The sequence below is a fragment of the Physeter macrocephalus genome, chromosome 9, assembly GCF_002837175.3.
Source record: "Physeter macrocephalus isolate SW-GA chromosome 9, ASM283717v5, whole genome shotgun sequence".
Classification (NCBI taxonomy): Eukaryota; Metazoa; Chordata; class Mammalia; order Artiodactyla; family Physeteridae; genus Physeter; species Physeter macrocephalus.
Genome location: NC_041222.1, coordinates 22,557,594 through 22,579,113, shown reverse-complemented (window position 1 = coordinate 22,579,113; position 21,520 = coordinate 22,557,594). Strand labels below are relative to the sequence as shown.

Sequence of the window (21,520 nt, the reverse complement as noted above, 5' to 3'; positions counted from 1 at the left end):
CCTGAGTAATGCCTTGATAATTGTCCTTTAGGAAGGAGTCATCAGTGTGGAAACTCTTAAGTGTCTTCCTCTATACGGTGTGTTATTAGGAGGTAGCGAGGGGCAGTGGTGAGAGCATAGGAATTAAATAGACCAGGTTCCAGTCCCTGCTCTGCCCCATGAGCTGTGAGCTCTTAGAGGAGCTGTTACTGTCCCAGCCTCAGTGTCCTCATCTGTAAAGTGGTGATAATAATCACCTGCTTTATATATTCTAAGAGTGAGGTGAGGGATTACATATGGAAATATTATGTAGAAGGAGAAATATCGTCCCAGGAGTTAACTAATTTAATGGTGAAACAGACATTACCAGGAAGATGGTACCACTTCTTTGAAATAAAATGGTGCATAATCAGAATTGCTTTACTCCTCCCTTGTAGAGGAGGTAATGTGATGCTGGATCTGAAATTTTAGTCAGTGTGAAGTCGAGTTCCCCATTGTTCCACATTTTATAAACTTTGTAGTTCAGCATTATTATGGGACTCAATGCCATTGTTTCAGTTTTCTCTAGCCATTATTCTTAGTCATTTCCATGGAAAACACTATTTGTCACTCTTTCCATTTATCACTGTAGCGGGATTTGGATTGCTGGACATTCACTGCAGGAAGAACATTAAAAGGACTGGCTGATTGTTTTGGAAAAAATCAGGATCCTGACACCACTTCCATTTCAGTAAGCCATTTTTTTTTCCTCAAGAGTTTTCAGGAAAAGGACTGTGAGGGGTTACATGCAAATACAACTGACACTGGAAAATAAAATAGAAACAGAAGTAATGAGAACTGAGGCTCATATAAAGCTTCCTCTTCCAAGTTATTCAGCAGAACAAATTTCTGAGTAATTCACACAGTCACTCTGGGAGCTTTACAGTTGGAAGCCCTCACCTTTCTGTGATTTTGCTGGGCACCATCTTTAACATCTATTTGTATTGAGGTAGCCACTGTGTAGACTGTGGAACCACATCGCCGTGAGTTTATCAGAGTTCTCACCTGCAACTCAGAAATACTATAATGGTGTCATATAATGTTATTATAGGTTTAAGTGGGATAACATCTAAAAATTAAAAAAAACACCACAACACCACTAAAAGAGCACACCAGCGCACATTAGGGGCTCAAGAAATTTTATACCTTGTCTCCTTACTTTTCCCTTTCCTACTCCTTTATTTGCTTTCTCCAAAGCAGAAATTTGACTCTGGCTCTATGTGTTTTCCTTGGATGTGACAAACCTTGTTTGAAGTTTAAATCCATTTAACAAATATTTTAACAACATGGATGGACCTAGAAGGTATTATGCTAAGTGAAATAAGTCAGAGCGAGAAAGACAAATACAGTTTTCACTTATATGTGGAATCTAAAAAATAAAACGAATGAATATTATAATACAGAAACTGACTCACAGACACAGAGAACAAACTAGTTGGCTCCCGTTGAGGAGAGGGATGGGGGGAGGGTCAAGGGAAGATAAGGGGATTTAGAGGTACTACTAGGTATAAAATTAGTAAGATTTAAGGATGTAATGTACAGCGCAGGGAAAATATGGGCAATATTTTATAATATCTTTATACAGAATATGATCTATAAAAATAGTGAATCCCTGTATTGTACACCTGAAACTAATATTGCAAGTCAACTCTACTTCAATAATAAAACAATCCATTTAACACATATATATTGAGCACCTACTATGTGCCAGCCAGGCCCTGTGCCAGGTAATGGAATTTTCTGTTGTGAACAAGACACAGTCCCTTGAGAAATCTACAGTTTAGTAAGTGGTATGGCTTTAAGGATGTATCACTATTTGCTCAGTCTTTTATGTTTATCATGTATATTCAAAAGGATCAAGAGTAATATGCTTGATTTTCTTTTGTAATTCTGGGATGGTGTTTAATTTGAGCTTTGGAATATATGGTTTTTCAATCATAGTTTTGATATTTAACAACTCTGTGATCTTGGGCAGAGTTACTTATCTGAGCCACTATTTGCTCATGTGTAAAACAAGGATACAATTGCTAACTTATAGCATCATTTTCAGAATTAGATAAAATGCATAAAGTATTAGACTCAGTGCCTAGCACATAGTAGGTACAAATATGGTAGATATTACAATTATTGCCTACTGGAGACTTGTCTAGAAAATTCTAATTCTAGTAGATTGTATATATACACATGCAAATATACTCAAGTACTCATTTGTTTTCTACACAAATATCTATGGAGCATCTGCAATATGAGAGGCATATGGTAGTGACCTAAGGCAGATACTTTCCCAGCTGTCTCTGTCCTCATGGAGCTTACCGTTTGTAGGGAAGATGCACATGAACCAAATTATCATGCCCATAAATGTATAGGGGCACCTGTGGTGAGTGTCACAGATGAGAAGTAACACAATAGGAATTTAATCTTAATCTAGTCAGAAAGATTAACAGAACTTTAATTGGGGAAGTGATGATTGAGCTGAAATCTCAGGGAGAAGTTAACCGGATGTTTAGGCAGGGATGCGTGTTCCAGGAAGAAGGACTTCCATGTGCAGAGGCACTGGAGCAGGAAGAGCGTATCAAGTAGGACAAACTTAAAGGCCAGTGTGGCCAGAACAGGAAGGTCAAGGGAGAGCATGGTATTAGATCAAGTGAAGAGATGATCTGACCATGCCTTAGACACTGAAGAAAGGGCAGCATTTATTCAATCATTCCTTTACAGGGCATCATTTATCCAATTATGTTTTGACATATAAAGCATTGAGGGCATTCAGAGATGGTCCCTACTCAGAAACTTACCTACTGCTGAGTGAACTGAGGCATTAGGGATTGTGATTAATTACCGCACAAGATGGAAAAAGAAAGATGTCATCAGAGAGGTAAGGGCAAAGAGCTATAAGAATTCAGAGAACTGAGAAATTGTTGAGAACTTCCTAGAATTCTTGCTGGGGACAAATGGAGGAAGATTTTTTTTCCCAAGAAGTATTGTTTGATCCTGATGAAGAAAAGGGTGACAAATACCATAATCATAGAAGTAGGAAAGGGAGTAGGCATAGATACCAGCAACTAGTTTAATGCGGCTGAAATACTTGAGCAAAATATGAGAAGGTTAGCTGGAAGGAAACAGATCAAGGGGAGTTTTGAATGTTTGGCTGAAGACACTTGGTTTCCGTATGACAGGGAAAGCACAGATGAGTGACCAAATCAGAATTTTATTCTAAAAAGATCAATCTGGCATTGTTAAGGGTGAGCTGAACAGGGGGAGTGCCTGGCAGTTGGGAGAGTGGCCAGCAAACGATGACAACTATGCATGTTTGTCTGGAATATGAGAGCCTGAGCTAGGATGAAAGAGGCACTAGAGGTGAAAGGTGAGGTGTATTCATTTGCTAGGGCTGCCATGACAAGTACCAGAAACTGGATGGTGCTTTCAACAGAAATTTATTGTCTCCCAGTTCTGGAAACTAGAAATTTGAAATCAGGATGTTGGCAGGGCCGTGTTCCTCCTGAAACCTGTAGAGGAATCCTTCCTTGCTTATTCCTAGTTTCTGATAGTTTGCCAGCAATCTTTGGTGTTCCTTGGCTTGAAGCTGCATAAATCCACCCTCTGCCTTCGTGGTCACATGGTGTTCTCCCTGTGTGTCTGTCTTTGCATGCTAGTTGTCTTCCTATAGGGACACCAGTCATGTTAGATTAGGGACTCTCTCTACTACAGTGTGACTGTTTAATCTCATCTTTGATGACCCTATTTTCAAACCGGGCCCTATTCTGAGGTACCAAGGCGTTAGCTCCTTAGGACTTAAACCTATCTTTTTTGGGGGTACAATTAGACCCATAACACTAGGCCCGGTGTCTTACTGGACAGAAGGACAGAGGGAGGAAGCAAAGGTGAGACTCCAAATGTGACTGCACTGGCTTCCCTGGCTGACCAGCCCTGGGCTTGGATGTTGCGGGAAGCCACCTCTACTGTGTGATGAAGGGCTCACACGGTGTGTGTAAGGGCTCCAGGGCTCCCTGCCCCGCACCCCCTGATGATACTGGCTTCTTATCCAACTCCCACAGCCACATGGGAGGAAGTGTCTTCAGAGGAAATGTCGGGGCAATTTCTCACATTCTTAGACTTGGTTAATACCATCTGTGAGATACAAAAAAGATGGTTTTCTGATATTTTGTGACACTTCACATTATAGCCACTAGGTGATGATCTTCACACATTTCCTTCCTTTATTTTTTCAAGCTGGAATCTTCAGAGCCTGGAGAGTTAACTGTTTAGCACTGGCAATAATTAGGGAGGAGTCCCGTTTCATGTGATTCTCCCACAGATTTCAGTGTATGGAAATCTAAAAAAGTGGAAGGAAGACTGTCTCTCACAATAGTCCTAATCAGTCAGAGCACTGTTCACACCTTTTAGTTGCATAGTAAATAACATTTCATAAATATTCACGAGTTCATTGAATTCAACCAGGGGAAAAACAAGGACTATTAACAGTATGCGATCATGGGTATAACGGATGCTCAAGCATCTCTGGTATATAAAAGAGGAGACCCTTATTCCATGTTATCTGTTTAATTGCTCATTAGCATGGGTAAAGCAGGACACTTGCTGGAATTAGTTTTCACTGTATCAGAATTAAAACTTCTGTCATTTATAGTAACCAGAGAGCAACAGAGAAGCAGACCTAGCTTTGTGATGATATGGGGTGAGCAGAAAACAAGACTAGACAATTGTAGGTCTCCAACTTGTGCACCCAGCAACTGGACTTTGAAATACCATTGACCACATTTAAAGAAAGTAGTTACTGTTGTTTCTTTAAAGATCTGTTTTAAGTTCAGGCTAATGGTTTGTATAAGCCACCTTCATGTTTTCCCACTAACCTAGAAGCTGAGTTGGAGAAAAGGAATAACATGATACTGTAAATGCTGGTTAATCCAGCACATTTCAGAACAGAAAATTCCAGAATCATGTATTTCACAAGTCCTCCCCCCAAAAGTCTTCAGTTCTAGAACATGTAATAATATAAAAGAACATTTATGTTGGAATTATAAGGTGCTTCTGCTTTTTTGGAGATGGGTCCAGGAGTAATTTTTTGCATGTGTTTATTATTTATCAAATATTTTTTCTTCTATGTGCATAGCTCTATACTCAGGGAAGGAGAGAGGAACATTTGCTAAGCTAGGTGTTGTCCATAAACTATCTCATTAAATACATTTTATTACTTACAAGCAGACTCTATTATTATTCCCAGTTTTGTGGTGAGGATGTGAAGTTTTAGAAGTTTCACAGCTTGCACAGACAGAGTGATGGAGCCAGGAGTCAAACCCTAGGATGTCCACTTCCAGAACTGAAATTCTTTCCATTATTCCAGACTGCCTTCCATACTAGAAAGGATGTCCCTGCCCTCATGGAGATAATGGTGGGCTCCAAGGCAGAACACAGGAAAAGTCAAAGACCTATAATTTATTCCTGGGTCTAGCTGTGGCTGCATAACAAGTGGGCCAGGGAAGGTGGCCACCTGTAATTTTAGAATCCCTGAGGAGGGCAACACTAAAAGCATGTGGAGTCCTGTGCATCCAGTGTGGTTTGGTGCAGTGTCTCTGGAGGGTGGGGCCAAATTGCATTGCTTTTAATTTCGTGCCTTGGTGTCTTGCTCACGCTCTGACCAGAGGGTTCTTCACTCTACAGGGTCTTCCCTCCTCCAGAAAGCCTTCTCTGATTCCTTCTTGCTTTCCTGTGAGTGAACCATGGGCTTGCCTGTGTCACTGTTCCACCTTGCATCTTCTTCTACTGCTGCCCCTGTGGGGTGTGGTCTAGGGCAGGGGTCCCCACCCCCCAGGCCACAGACTGGTACTGGTACTGGTCCGTGGCCTGTTAGAAACCGGGGTGCACAGCAGGTGGTGAGCGGCAGGCGAGCCAGCGAAGCTTCATCTGCCACTCCCCATCGCTCCCCATTGCTAACATTATCGCCAGAACCATCCCCCCCCACCGGCACCCAGTCCGTGTAAAAACTGTCTTCCACAAAACCAGTCCCTGGTGACAAAAAGGTTGGGGACCGCTGGTCCAGGGGGTTTCTTCACAAGTCTGTCTCTACCTGCCTGTGAGCTCTGTATTCATCTCTGCATCAGCTGCACCTGGCTTGGAGCTGGCACACAGGGATTCAAGACATGTTTGCTGACAGATGAATGAATGAATGAATGAATGAGTGAATTTGTTCTGGTAGTGGAGTAAGAGAAGGTGAGGCCTTTCTGAGACTGGGCTGCCTTTCTTCATGCACGATTCCACTCCATATCATAAAAGGACATAGGTACAGCTTTGTGTTTCTTCAGGTTTCCAGAAAGCGCTACCTGGATAGGTTCCATCTGACCTTATGCTTGGCTTAAATACTAAACTTAATTACTTAGGCTAGTCCAAGGGAAGCACTCAGCTGTCAAGGTGGTTCTTGACGTACACAGGTTTTCAATTTAAAGCAATCTACAGTCATTAACTCTCCCTGCCTCGCCATAACTTTCACCAGGTTGAAGAGCAGACAGTGACATTTTAAATTGAAAAAGGAAGGAGTAGGGATGAGAGAGGTGCAGGAGACTGTTGAGATGTGACCTAGTTGTCAAGAGCAAAAAAGGAATGCATTAAGACTCTCCCCTCCCCTACTCCCATACCATTCCGTTTGGGTCTTTAAAAATAAACTGCAAAGAAAATTGACAGGCATTGAAGCTTCTTGATGGGACTGTGTGATCTCTTCAGATTTCAGTGTATAGTTGACTAACCCATTACTCTTCCCCACAAAAAATTAACAGAGGGAAGAATGGGTCTGCCTTGAGAAAGCTCCATTTTCTCAGTGAACAGATATTAATAGGTTTCGCACTAGATGCACGTTTTGGTGGTCTGGGGCAGTGGTCAGGGATGGAGAGCCCACACTGGAGGCCAGTCAGTTCATTGTCCTCCTCTGTGTCCCAGGATCCAGATCTTCAGCTAGTTAGGTTGGGATTCCACTAAACGCACCTGCTTGAGAACCACAGCATTCTCTTAAACTGGACATGCTTCTCGGCTCAATCTTAAGGGCAGGAAACAGGCTTCAGAGAACTTAAGTGATTTGCTGAAGGTCACTCAGTTGGTTCATGGCAGAGTCAGGACAAATATGGTAACTACCATTCATTCAGCACCTACCACATGTCAGACACTTTTATGTACATTATCTCTGTTCCTTACACCAAGCCGAATCATCAAATATTCTTCTCTCCATTTTGCATAGGAGGAAACTCAGAGAGGTTAAGTAATTTGTGTTCATGATGTTTTGATGTACCTTTTACATGTGGATATTTTGACACCGTGGTTGTTTTTGCATTTGCACCTCTACCGTGGTCCTAAAGATAGCCCATTTACACTTCACCTTAAAAAAATTACCTAATAATGAGCTTCACAAACATCTTCACTCCACCCCTGTTCCATGGCCTCATCCCTTACTGGATGAAGTTCAGGAATGGGGGATGCCAAGGATGGGTAAGATTAAGAATGAATTAAAGGTCAGGTTGGGGTTGGGTGCCAGGAATGGGGTGAGGTCAAGGACTGAGTAAGTTCAGGGATGGGGTGAGGGTCAAGTTGAAGATGAGGTCATGGGTGGAATGGGGCAGAGTTTCTTAATGTGCACTTTCCTTAATAATAAAAAAACACTGAAATGATTAGTGATTTATTTTTAGACTATTTCAACATTTCCTTTTCCTTTTCCCTACCCTATGTAATTGAGGTTTCTGGATTCCTGAAATAGAGCTCTCTCCAGTGCAGTGTTCCACTTCTTGCTTAGTACGTATTTGTTTCCCTAAATACTCAGTGACAACACAAGGAGACCCATGGATTCAGAGGCAGAAAACCTTGTAAAAACCCAGGAAGATATGGATTCAACTGAGGCTCACAGAGATTCAGTAACTTTCCCGAGGACATAAAACTGCCTCCTCACAGTAATGATGGAGCAAGGGTGACTCCCAAGACCAAGGTCATTCCAGTGGCCTGGTTGTCCTTCTCCCTTCTTCCTGATCAGTGCAAGGCATGATCTCCCTCCCTGCAGGTTGGACCTCTGCAGTTGCAGAAGCTGCACATTCATAGATGGTCAGGCTTCCAGCGCTTTCCTCAGCTGGCCGCATCCCCACCTTCATCTGCCATGAGGGGCTGTTCTGGACATTCTTTTGCCCTTCCAGATCCACTTTCCACCTCTTCCCATCCTGCTTTGTGCCCTGGGGAGGTCCTATATGGACCACATTGACAGGCTTCCTTGGCTTAAGGCAGTGGTGGAAGATTGGAGGGCCAGAGGAGACTAAAGTCAGGTATTTACTTCCTGGCTCTCTCTCAGCCAGGTCACTGTGGCATGGCTATGTCCCTAACCAAAGGCTGAAGATCCTATTAGAATGCCCTCTCCTGTGCCTCCCTGGGTTCTAGGACTGGCTCTCTCCATTTTTCCCTTTGAGCTAAGGTGTGGTAATGGCTCCTTCACTTCACCTGTCCTGAGAGATTGCACTATTTCTGTTGGTTTCCTTAAACCATACCTCTGCCAAGAGTTTCTTGAAAGCTCTCCTTAGACTGAGTATGCTATCCATTCCCTGCCCAAACTGTTTCCTCTTCCTTCTTGACTATTCCCAGTTGGTTAAAAGGCACATTATTCAACCCAATATTTAAAGGAGACTTTCAAAAAGAGGTATCATCATATATCTTAATAATTCCTTGAAGAATTTTGGGAGTTTCCTAAGCAGTGATCTGCTACCTTCCTTTTCCTGGTGTGTAAATAACAGATTTCACAAAACTGTTGCCCTGGAACTCTTAAATTCAGTCAGTGACTAAAAAAAAAAAATTACATTTTTTTGCTGAGTCAGAGGGAAATGAAGGCAATGTAAAGCCTGCCATACATGTTCCCCTGTGGAATCGACCCACGAGTCCAGTGTGGGCAGAGGCACAGCTATACTAGGAGGATCGTGAAGAAACATCTGAGGTCAGTTTAAAATTCCTCTCTGAAAATTGCTGGGTCTGGCCTGCAGAATTGGACCTGCAATTTTCTAGGTGACTCTGGGAGCAGATAAAGCCCTACAATTAAAAAAAATGAGTTTATCCTCCAGAGAGATTGCAGCTAGACAGCTCTGGTGTTGCCAAGAGATGGGAGGTGAATAGATCAAGGTTCTGACAGGGGACCAAGTATTAATGTCCAACTGTGAGAAACAGGTGGAAAAAAGCATCTTTCATGTCATGTTACTAGGTGACCATATATTATTCATTAGGCAAATGAGGATATTTTTTTCAGGGTGAAATTGTTTAATTACTTTGTGACAACATACATGGACTAGGACTGTACCTGGAAAATGGGAGGTCAGAGGAAAGTCTCTCTCAAGAGCACCTGTTGGGAGAGGTACCCTCCAGAACATACCTGCTTCTGCTGTGCTGTGCTCTGCACCCTTCCCCCTGGGGGGATGTGTTCATTAAACTACCATTTTATTAACTCTTCACAAGAAGTTACAGAAAAGATGAAGAAGCTGAGACTGAGGTGGGTTAGTGATTTTTCCCAAGTCAAGTGGATGGTAGAGGCAGGCTTCAAATATGGCTTCTCTGATTTCAAATCCAGTCCTACTTTCTTCACACTAATAGCCCAGCAATGTATGACATTTGAGGCAAAAGGGATGGCAAGCAAAGTACTGACAAGCATGCTTCCTTCTTCTGACCTTTTCTGGGAGAAAGCTAAATCCCCCACCCAAACAGCAGGTAGAGACTCATGGATTGAGTGATAGAAAATCCAGCAGGCACAGGGCCTTCACAGAGGAGGCTAAGCTCAGCCAATGAGCTGAAGATGGGTTTCATTTAATTACATTGTACCTTTACGTTCTGTGAGGGTGACATCCTGAAATTCTGTCTTAGGTTGTTCAAGGCAAACATGTCAGTCAGTGCGCAAGGATATGCACTCCGTTTAAATGCACACAGGTGAGCAACATTGCAAAGCAGATTGTTACTGCACAGACCAGAATATGCAGTAGTGCAGGCCACCATCACTGAGAAGTGCTCCATACATGTTCTTAACATTCCCTGAAGCTGGGGGTAGCACCCCCATCTCTACACACACATGGATGTTATCATAATCTTTATTTCTGTCTCTGAAGTTCCAATTAAGGGTACACCTCTCTTCCATTCTCCTCATTCCTACCTCTCGCCCCCTTCCAAATTCAGCTGACCTGGAAAATGGGCCCAGGGTTGTCTTAACAACCATAACTTGATCCTGATATCAGCCTCTTATCCAGGTGCTTCCAGCTCACTACATCCAGAATTTCCCAAATGCCTCTCTCCTGAATTTGTCCCGTTAAAAACCATGGTTGAAATAAGATGTGGTGTGTTTTGCACATATCATCTGAACAGTTAATGGCTTTTGCTGATTATTTGTTTGTTTTTCAAAATCTGCCTTTTTTGTCCACACTTAATTTGGTTTTGTTTGAAATTACTGATAAATCCATACAGCCCTGGAACAGTTGAAACCTCATCAACCTTAAGGATATAAGTTACTTTGTGGTTATCATATTTGGGTATAGGTCAGTATTTTTTTTTTTTTAATTTATTTTTTTTGTGGTACGCGGGCCTCTCACTGCTGTGGCCCCTCCCGTTGCGGCGCACAGGCTCCGGACGCGCGGGCCCGGCGGCCACGGCTCACGGGCCCAGCCGCTCCGCGGCATGTGGGATCCTCCCAGATCGGGGCACGAACCCGTGTCTCGTGCATCGGCAGGCGGACTCTCAACCACTGCGCCACCAGGGAAGCCCCTAGGCTCAGTATTTTATAAGCATTAATTATCTGCCTTAATTTTCACCGCAATCCTATAAAGTAGACATTATCACCCCAATTTGCAGAAGCTGAGGCTCAGAATGGACAAGTAACATGTCTTGTATCACACAGGTGGTGGTGTTCAAACCTAGAACTGTTTCCAAAGCCCATGCTTTCAACCATTATGCTATACTGTAAATATATTAAATATTCTTATCTCAGGATGATGTAAAGGAAAGACTGTAATCACTGTATCAAAGGTGGGAGGGCTCTTGCATATGATTAAATCCAAATACCTCATTGTAATGATGACTAGAAGTGGGTAGGATGGGAGAGAGTGTAGAAGAGGTGGTTGGTTGCCTATTTAGCATTCATTCTCCTGTCTCCTTCCTGAGGGAACCCTGCTTTTGTTTCATTTCATTTAGAGAACCTCATTCTCTACCGGGCCATGTATTTCAAGGGAAGCTGCCCCTGGAGCAGCTAATAAGTCCTGGAGGATGAGTCATGACTGGCTAATCTATCATGGTGATCTCATTCCCCTCACCACTGATTGGCTTTAGACATGGACAGATGACATAATTTTGGCCAATGAATATGAGGAAATCTACTGGAGAATTTCTGGGAAGGTTTCCTTACTTCTAAATAAAGCTGCAGAAAGATACCTGAAGATATCTGTGAAACCCAGCAAGTTCTCCTGATGGAAGGAGAGGAAGTATTAATATTTCTATTATTTACTATGCCAGGTTTTTTACTCGGTCTCTCCATAAATGATCTCTTATTTTCAGAACAAAATGACAAGGCAGGTTTTATCGTATCCATTCATGGATGAAGAAATTCAGACTTAAGAGCAGTTAAGTCACTCAGTTGTTAATTGGTAGAGCCAGGATGCAAGTCCAGAAATGTATGGCTTCAAATTTATCATGCTTTGTGTTAGATATTTTCACACTAGAATCAATAGATTTATGTTAGTGCTTGTTAGTCTCCAAAATTATGTTCCCCTGTATGTGCCCAGGTGGAGTTAGGTTCTGAGCCTGAAGAGCCCTGCACCCTCAGAGGCTTGCCCTGGGAGTCAGTCCATCCAGCTGATGTCTTGGTCTGATGGTCCTCTGAAATGGCACAGCCTAGACGTATGCTTGTGATCAGCGAGGTGCCAGTCATTCTGTATTGCTGGCTTTGGGGGCATGACGGGGAGGCTCCCTTCGTCTTGTCTAATGTCTTGCTGTCAACTTTGAATCACTTGGAGATTTTGGCTTGAGTTATCCATGGTCACAACAAATGGTAGGAAACACGAAATGATTGTTGCTTTCTTTGCACAGTTTAAGCAATTGGTTTGTTAATTTTCTTGGCTGAATTAATTCAGCTGACCAGTGTAAGCCCTATTTTATTTCTTTTAGGAAAAGCCATGAAAATATCTCCAAAAAAATATAAAAATGCTTGCCTTACAGGGTTGTAGTGAGAACCAATGAGCTAATGTCCCTAATACAGTTTTTGTCATGTGGTAAGAAATAGAGCATGCTAGTTCCCTAATTCCTTATTTTCCTCTTTGCTTCCTTTAAATCTTTGCTCAATGACCATCTTCTAAATAAGATATAATATGAGATTATAAAGGGAGATATGATTCAGATTGCATCAGGGACTATGGGCAGGCTCTGAAGAAGGGAGATTTCAGCTGGGAGTTTATAATGAGAAGGCATTAGCTAGGTAAATGTCAGGGGATGGGGAGAGGAAGAGTATCTGGGAAGGATGATGCAACAGCATATGCCAAGATTCCAAGGCAGGAAAGCCACTGGTGTATCTCCATCTGGAATGACCATTGTGGTGGGGTGTAATGAGCCAGGAGGAAAGTTGCATGAGATGAGGCTGAAGAAATAGTCAGGGTCAAGTCCCGCAGGGCATTGCAGGCCATGTTCAGCATTTCAGATTGTTCCCTAATTAACATGGGAAGCCATCGCAGGCTTCTCAGTAGGAGAGTGATCTGCCGTGTGGAAAACAAATTGGAGAACGGCAGGAATGAAAACAGAGAGACCAGTTAGGAGACTTTTGCAGTGGTCCAGGTGAGGGATGATGGCTTGGACTAGAGTGATGACAGTGGAGATGACAATAAATGGGCATATTTGAGATATTTTATAGAGGAAAAGATATGGCTTGTTGATGGATGCAGAAGGTGAGATGTGGGAGGCATTAAGGATCCCTGCCAGTTTCTGGAATGAGATACTCGATGGACAGAGGTGCCATTATCCAAGATGTGACACACAGGGAGAAAAGCAGATTTAGGAGAGAAGAGCAGGGTTCAGTTCTGACAAGTTAAATGTCAGATGCCTGTAAGATATTCAAGTGGAAATGTCAAATAGGAAGGTAGATATATGGTGCTGGAGCCCAGAAGAAGAGTTGGTGTTGAAATACAAATGTGAAAGTTGTTGGCGAAGAGAGTCTATTTGGAGTCATTATTGTTGGCTTTAGATTTTTTTTTTTTAATGTCAGGCAGACCTCGTACTGCTTTATTTGGCTTCTCTTTTAAATACTGGAGCCTGTGGCTCTTGTTACACCTTTTAGTCTCCTATCTTAATCATCCAATTTCTGGCTCACTTTGCAGGTTTCTTTCTAATTACATCATAAAGGCAGAGCATTGCAATAAAAAGATGTAGATTCTGACTGTTTGTGTGCCTTGGGCAAATCACTTAGGATCTCTGGATATTAGTTTTCCATCACTAAAAGAAGGGAATTGGTTTAAAAAATCTAGGATTTTCAGTTTAAAAAATCTAGGATTATCTAAGAATTACCAGTTATAAGTTAATATCTATTTCTCTAAGCAGGATTCATCACTGGACCACTGGGAAGTTAGATGTTGAGAATATTTTGAAGTCCACATTGTGACCAGCAATTAACAGTTAAACCAAACACTGTTAATGTCAATCTCAGATACTATTGCTGTAATGCAGAACAGCATTTCTTCTGCACTTGTGGATATAATGTATAGGCAAAAAATAGAAATTCAGACATTTACTCATCAAAATAGCATCACAGTTAAATCCAAGACAAACTTGTCTTATGGAAAATTCCTATTGAATAGGCATCCTTCAAGTGAAATTAGGAGTAATCTAAATACCATGGTGAGTCTTAGGAGATGTAATAGCCTGGATTATTGGCCACATATGACAGCATTTCCTCATATTTTTCAAGGTAAAGCTGTACAAAAGCATCAACATTATCAGCAGTTTTTCCCTTACCTCAGTGACAGCGAAACTTCTCTTGCCACAGGGAACCACCTTGTACCACTTGTCATGTAGCATATCCATAAACCCATGTGACTTGTATTGACTGATTAGCTCGGATATATTGGAGGTCAAAGGAGAGTTGGGAGGGAGACCAATGCCGTATCCTAGGAGAAAATATAATCTCAGATGAGTGTTTCACCTGAGAGGTTCGTGAGATGTTGCCACCACGCTTGCGTGATATTGCTGTCAGGCCTGGTAACAAGGGCATAGTGAGCTTTCACCATCTTTCCTTCAAAGGACTCAAAAATGTCCAAGGTATACGGGGAGGGGGAAGGGTAAGCTGGGACGAAGTGAGAGGGTGGCATGGACATACATACACTACCAAACGTAAAATAGATAGCTAGTGGGAAGCAGCCGCATAGCACGGGGAGATCAGCTCGGTGCTTTGTGACCACCTAGAGGGGTGGGATAGGGAGGGTTGGAGGGAGACGCAAGAGGGAGGGGATAAGGGGATATATGTATACCTATAGCTGATTCATTTTGTGATACAGCAGAAACTAATACACCATTGTAAAGCAATTATACTCCAATAAAGATGTTAAAAAAATGTCCAAGGTATGATTACCTTGGATCTGCTACCTCTCTGAGTAAAAGAGATGAGTCTGGAAAGGAGAGGAATGAGTTGTGTACTGTGTACTGGGGCACATTGTATTCCAAGGCTTTCTGCCCTTCCCTTCAAGATATTCTTTAGAAGCCATCTTTGAGGTCTTTACCAGGGCTAGGATTATATCTACTTCTCTCAGAACCCCTCCCCTGGACCTTAAATACACAAAATTAGATGAATTACAATCCCTGGTTTATGAAATACTCTTATCATTGGTCATGCATGACCCTCTTTTACTTTTATTTTATTTCTTAATAATAGAATGAGACCATGTGAGTATACAGTATAGCATAAGTACTAAAACATCAACAAAAACTTGTTGTCAAAAAAAAGGGAGTCTGATAAAACCAAGTGTTGGTACAAATGTAGATCAATAAAATCACTTATTCATTGCTTGTGGGAATGCAAATTGATGTACCCGCTTTGGAAAACCGTTTGCTATTACTTTGTATAGTTGAAGATTTATAAGCTCTAAGACAAGCAACTTTAAGTACATTCCTAAAGAACTCCTCCATAACCACACCAGGAGATAAGTACAAGAATGTTCTTAGAGGCATTGTTCATAATAGCAAAAATTGGAAACAACCCAAATGTTGACAAGAGAATGGGTAAATAAATCGTGGAATGTTTACACAATGGAATATTGTATAGTGTGAAACATATGAACTAGAATGACATGGAATAATATGGATGACTCTTAGCAACACTGAATGAAAAAGATCAATCCCAGAAGATTATAGCCTGAATCCATTGTGTAAATGTAAAAACATTCAAAACAAAACACTGTATTTTTTTTTTTTTTTTTTTTTGGTACGCGGGACTCTCACTGTTGTGGCCTCTCCTGTTGCGGAGCACAGGCTCCGGACGCGCAGGCTCAGCTGCCATGGCTCACGGGCCCAGCCGCTCCGCGGCATGTGGGATCTTCCCAGACCGGGGCACGAACCCGTGTCCCCTGCATCGGCAGGCGGACTCTCAACCACTGCGCCACCAGGGAAGCCCAAAACACTGTAATTTTAAGAATTCATATGTATGTGATAAAAGTATATTCAGAAAAAAATCAAGGAATTGATAAACCAAATATCTGTGACAATGGTTATTCAAGGCAAGAAAGGAAGGGGAAAGGATGAAGGATGAGCATAAAGAAGATGTAATTGTTGTCAGAGTTTTATTAATTAGCTTGGACTCTGTATCCTCACTTAGTATGGGGCTTTACTTGCTTTCCAAACTGTTAATCTCTTTGAAGGGCCATGTGAAAGAGCTAATTACCTACATTTTGTCTGTAACTATTGGATAGCATAGTCGAAAAAAGATGTATTGCCCTCAAGATGATTGAGGAAGACAAACTGAAACTATAGCTAGCTCCTTTTTTCACATATAAAGACCAAAAGGCTGTCAAGAATCCAAAGATACTTCATGGAAACATGATTCCATCTTACAATTTATTTCCAAGGACATTAGTTTTTGCTCTTTTTTTAAAATTGCAGATACACAAATCCTTTTTTAAAAAATATAGGCCTTGAGGTTTGTGTATACCTAATAAAAGAGAGGAAATAAGTAATACAGAAAAAATTTTTGGGTTTTAAAGAGCTATATGTTTTTTCCCCCTGGTAATTTTGTTTGTTCCTTAACAATGGCGAGTCAAGGAAATGATGACAATGTCAAGAGCATTTTTAGAATTTTCCATTCAAAGAGCTATTTTGAGTACCTATTTTGTGCCTAGCAGTTTTGGTTTGAAAGGCAAGACTGACAATAAAAGACTTTACACAGGCAGTCTGTTCTTCTGCTGATTCTACCATGAAATAACATTTTTTTAAAGTAATGGGTAACTATAAGGAAGTAACCGATTTTCTTTAGAAACTTTTATTATAATGAATACTATTGACAAATTCAGTTGCACAGATTTTCATTCAGTACCTATTTACATGTCAGGCACAATACTAGTCAGGTGTATGATAATATTCACTGACTAATTCACACATTTATTCATTCACTCATTCATCCATTCAACGAATATTTATGAGTGAATAGGCACTGTGTTAAGTGGTTGGGATTTAGCAGTGAGCAAGGTAAATATGGTCCCTGCTGTCATGGAGTGTACACTGTCATAGGGAGACAGATATTAAACAATGCACTGCATAATGATTATTTCATTACAACTGAGACATCCCAGCTTGTACCAGCTTGAGGGAGAGGAACTGGGACTTATACAAACAAATAGTAGAAGATCTTGGAACTATCTGGTGGGTATGGGTTGATGGTCAGGATCATTAGGCCAGGTTTGCTGAATATTTTATATTTTTTCCCCTGGAGGCAATAATTGTCAACAACAACAATTTTTAATACCTATAGAGGGCTTACTATACACCAACTACTGCTCTATAAAAAACATTTTACATGTCTTACCCCACTTTGTAGATCATGCACTAGTCTAAGATTGCATACTAGAGTGTGGCATACAGGTCAGTTAAATCACTCTGGGATTCTAATAATGAGAACTAGAACATACTGAGCCCTACTGTGTGCCAGATACCATTCCACATGTGTCTAACCCCTATGTGAACCCATGCAGAATAGAGACTTTAAGATTGAATAAATATACAGCCCAAGTTCACACAACTCATAGATGGCAAAGCTAGCATTTGAAATTAGGTCTGTTTGAGTCTAAAACCAATGCTCCCTCCACTGTATCCATTATAGCATGTGACCAAGGCAAAGGAATACTTGACCTATTCCTCCCCTTCAAACAGGCCCTATCACTACAATCATATTGGTATATGATTTACAGGCAATGCAATAAAAAACTACAATCATCTAAACTGGTGGTTTGAATCCAGCAGACACAAACATATATTATTCATGGGCAGATTTTGTCATAAACTTTTCAATAAGTTTTGTAAATATAGTGTAAGTACAGCCCCAATTGGTATATGATTGTACATAAATGAGGAAATTAACTAGCAAGGACCCTCCCTGACTATATTGTTTCTCCTAAAAATCCCCTTAAAGCCAGTAATTCCAGCACAGGTTACTGTAATCATGGCAGAATTGTTTTTATTTTTCATTTGATAAGCATTTATTGCATTCATCTATTCATTAATTCCACAAATAGGGGTTGAATGCTATTCTGTCCCAGACACTCTGCCAAGTGCTATGGAATTTACCAAGTTAAATTAGACACCAAGTCTGTCCATATGAAGCTCATGGTGGCACGGGGGAGATGAGGCATCCATAAATAACTACACAGCATGGTAGGATGTTATAGGACTTTTCTTGAGAAAAAAAGAGAGGTCAGTCGTAAATTCAATAAACATAAAATATAATGACAAAGATGCAACGAAGAGGATGAAGAAAACTCTGTTGTTAGGAGGAGAGAGATTGCTACCAGATGAAAGGATGAGAGAAGGCATCTTGGAGTGATTCTTGATAGTGGTATTTTGGATAGATGAGACCAAAATGCATGATAAGAAAGTTTAAAAATTGGAAATTAATATTTACGATAAATTTACATATTTTAAGAATAGAATTTTGGCACTACAACAAAAGTATAAAAATTGCCTTAGGGAAAAAGCTATGTTGAAGTTGCAGAGACATTTATAAAAAATTGCTACATAGGAGATAATAAATATTAAATCACTCCATTCTGTCATGTCAAGGTTAATTTGTAATTGACCACTAAAAATAGATTCCTGTTCTTTAAAATTTTCTATGTTAATGCATATATTAAATATTGATATTTTAATAATTATTGGCATAAATAATTATTATTATCTAATTAAAACAAACTATGCATATGGAACAAGGGGAGAAACAGGAAAACAAAGTTATGTCACAATTAGAAGAGGTATGTGTTAAAAGACATAAAAATCAATTTTATTCAGAAACATAAAATAGTAAAACCATTTTTGTCCTCTTTATCAGCTGCTTTTCAAATTTGATTGTGTTCATTGGTCAAAGAATTCTTATTTTTAAATTGCTGACTCAACTTAGCAGCCTGAGTTGCTTTCATTATCATTAGAAACGTGGCTTTGCAATAAAGACGAGGTTGACTATTTTGTGGTTGATAGATGAAGCAAAATGGAATCCTTCAACCCTAGAGATGACGGCTTCAGGCACCCTTGAAATTGGATACAGCTTAATAGCCCAAGAGAACAATTTTCAGAATAGAATTCTGATCTTTTCCCCATGGATAAATCAGCTTTACTCAGCTAAGAGTGGTGGAAATATATTTTGGCTAGCAAATGTATAGTTAGAAATTCATAGACTTCAAAAATCTTCCTGAAATATGGTTGGAAAATAGATATTTTAAAATAAGATCTTAGATAGGGTTAAAAAGACTTCAGGAAGAAAAATTAATTTCGTTTTATGGTCTGGCCTTGGAATACCATATATAGCTACTGCAGGGCAGTGGTTGAGAACATATCGGAATAGTCCTAACCTTAAAGGAGACTTTAAAAATGGGTTTCCCTTACCCCCAGCACATCAAAGTGGAGAGAGAAGTATGTGTAAGAAGCTGAGATATATGAATGCTATCTATCCTAGGATAATTTATAATGAATTGGTCTCAATCTATTAATTCAATATAATGAATAATAATAATAATTTATTGGGCACTTACTGTGTGCTTGTACATGCTTAACATATATTATTTTACTTACTCTTCACGACAACTCTGTCATAGATGTACTATTCACAAACCCATAATGCAGATGAAGAAGCTAAAGAACAGATTAAGTGACTTGCCCAATGTAGCACTGTTAGTAACAGAAACTCTATTCTAACCCAAGTACTCAGACTCCAGAGCTAGTGCTCCAAGCACTGTATTAAATAATTAGTGGAAAGCAAGTAACAGAACAAACTCAAAAACGCGCAGTCTTCAGCAGAAAGGTCACAAATCAGTACTGTGCAGTTCCATTACTCTTTCTTCTCATTTGACCTTTACTGTCAGCTAACTCCAATGCATAAATTTGGGACATGAATTCATTTATCTCAACACTTTCTTTTTTTCCAAAGCACACAATATGTCTTTTTGTCCCTGGTGTATGGTTTTTAATATGACCAGAGGTTTTCCATATGCTCTTGAATTCTTAATAGTTTTGGTTTGCTGCACTGAAGACTTATGAAAAGGTTTCAAACTCAATGTGGACTATTATCTTTCATTTGTCCCACTTGACCTTTAAGCCTTAAATAAATGCAGGATGGTGAAGTTGGGAGGGGTATTCAGTAGTCACACCGAATTGGTATAATGTCGTTACTACAGAGAGCGAATGTACATTCAGCATGAAGGAATCAATGGACTCCGTTTTCTTTCCTAAGTTCCCAAAGTCATTTAAGCACTTTGGAAAGTGTATGCAGACCTTCAGGGTGTTTTTGATTACCTACAATAATAAGTGAATTAGGTACTTATTTCAAATACAACCTAATGAGTTATGTAATACGTAATACATCATTTATTACATAACTGTTATATGCTTTGCATTACACTAGGTCCTATGACAGGATACAGATAGACATATGAAACATTTCTGTAAGCTAAATGGGTAAAAATTGTTCATAAATTGCTTTTATGATATATTTATGCCTATGAAATCTAATTAATTAATAATAAAGTCCACATTTTCATAAGTTCACAAATCCTAAATGTTGCTAAAGGAAAGCATATATTTCTAAAAAATTTCATGAAGAGAGAAATATTCCATAAAAATCTATGAGATTAACTTTTTTGTTAAAAGCAGCAATCAAAACGTTTACTAGTATCTCTATCATGTTGTTTTTAACTTATGTGTCCTCCCTTTGTGTTTTACAAAGTTCTGTTTTTAGGTTGTAAACTTGTTCACAGAGGCAGTATTGAATTAAGATTTCTGATTTGCACCTCACCCAGAATAAACCTGCAATGGTTTTTTTAGAATAAGCCAACAATGATGAGACCGTTCTCTGTATTCAAATCTGTAGTCTCTCTGCTCTCTTGCAGAGAGAGCACTTCCTTGCGCCATTTTGTATTTATCCCCTTTGAAAACAACGTGGTATCTGGAGATGATGGGAACTGCAAGACACCAAGTCTCAGGAGCACAGATGGAAATGTGAACAGGAAACCAGTGGGGAGTTAATTGTGTGGCATCTGGCACTGGGGTCTAGCAGAGGCAAACAAGCCATCTCACCACTGCCTTTTTTTTTTTTTTTTTTAACCGTGGCTTCTTTATTCCCTGAAGTCCCCTTTTCTCCACAGAATATTTACAAATGGGGAAGGGGGGTAGAGGGGCAACTTCGCCACCAAAATGCCACCAAATAATGGGCCGGGGAGCACCACTGCCTTTTGACAAGATAGAGTTGCCCCCTAAGACAAAGGTGGAAAATAGAGTCCTTCATTCTTTTGCCCACTACAAATAATTCATTGTTAACAGCTGCTAATGGCAAAAGGGACCTCAATTACCCAGTGCATCTAGGACAGAAAAAATAGTAACATCTCTTCCATATCCCTAGATGCCACAAAAAATGGGAATTTTCCCATTGTTACATCAAAATGAGGTTATATAATGAATGTTCTTTGGTTTTCTAGTTTTTCTTTGGCTTTTCTTTTCTTTTTGTGCCCTGCTACATCAGACTGTCATCTTTTTTTTTTTAACATCTTTATTGGAGTATAATTGCTTTACAATGGTGTGTTAGTTTCTGCTTTATAACAAGGCGAATCAGTTATACATATATATATGTTCCCATATCTCTTCCCTCTTGCATCTCCCTCCCCCCCACCCTCCCTATCCCACCCCTCTAGGTGGTCACAAACCACCGAGCTGATCTCCCTGTGCTATGCGGCTGCTTCCCACTAGCTATCTATTTTACGTTTGGTAGTGTATATATGTCCAC

The 21,520-nt window shown here is 40.3% G+C and overlaps 1 protein-coding gene across 1 annotated transcript in view; it reads right to left on the bottom strand.

The window, feature by feature from the left end:
• GRIN3A (glutamate ionotropic receptor NMDA type subunit 3A) overlaps window positions 1–21,520 on the bottom strand; it is a 147,547-nt gene that overhangs the window by 19,208 nt on the left and 106,819 nt on the right. The window contains exon 6 of the mRNA XM_024126448.3: window positions 14,011–14,162. Within this exon, the coding sequence (XP_023982216.1) occupies window positions 14,011–14,162 (152 nt within the window). The remainder of the gene's footprint in view (window positions 1–14,010; window positions 14,163–21,520) is intronic.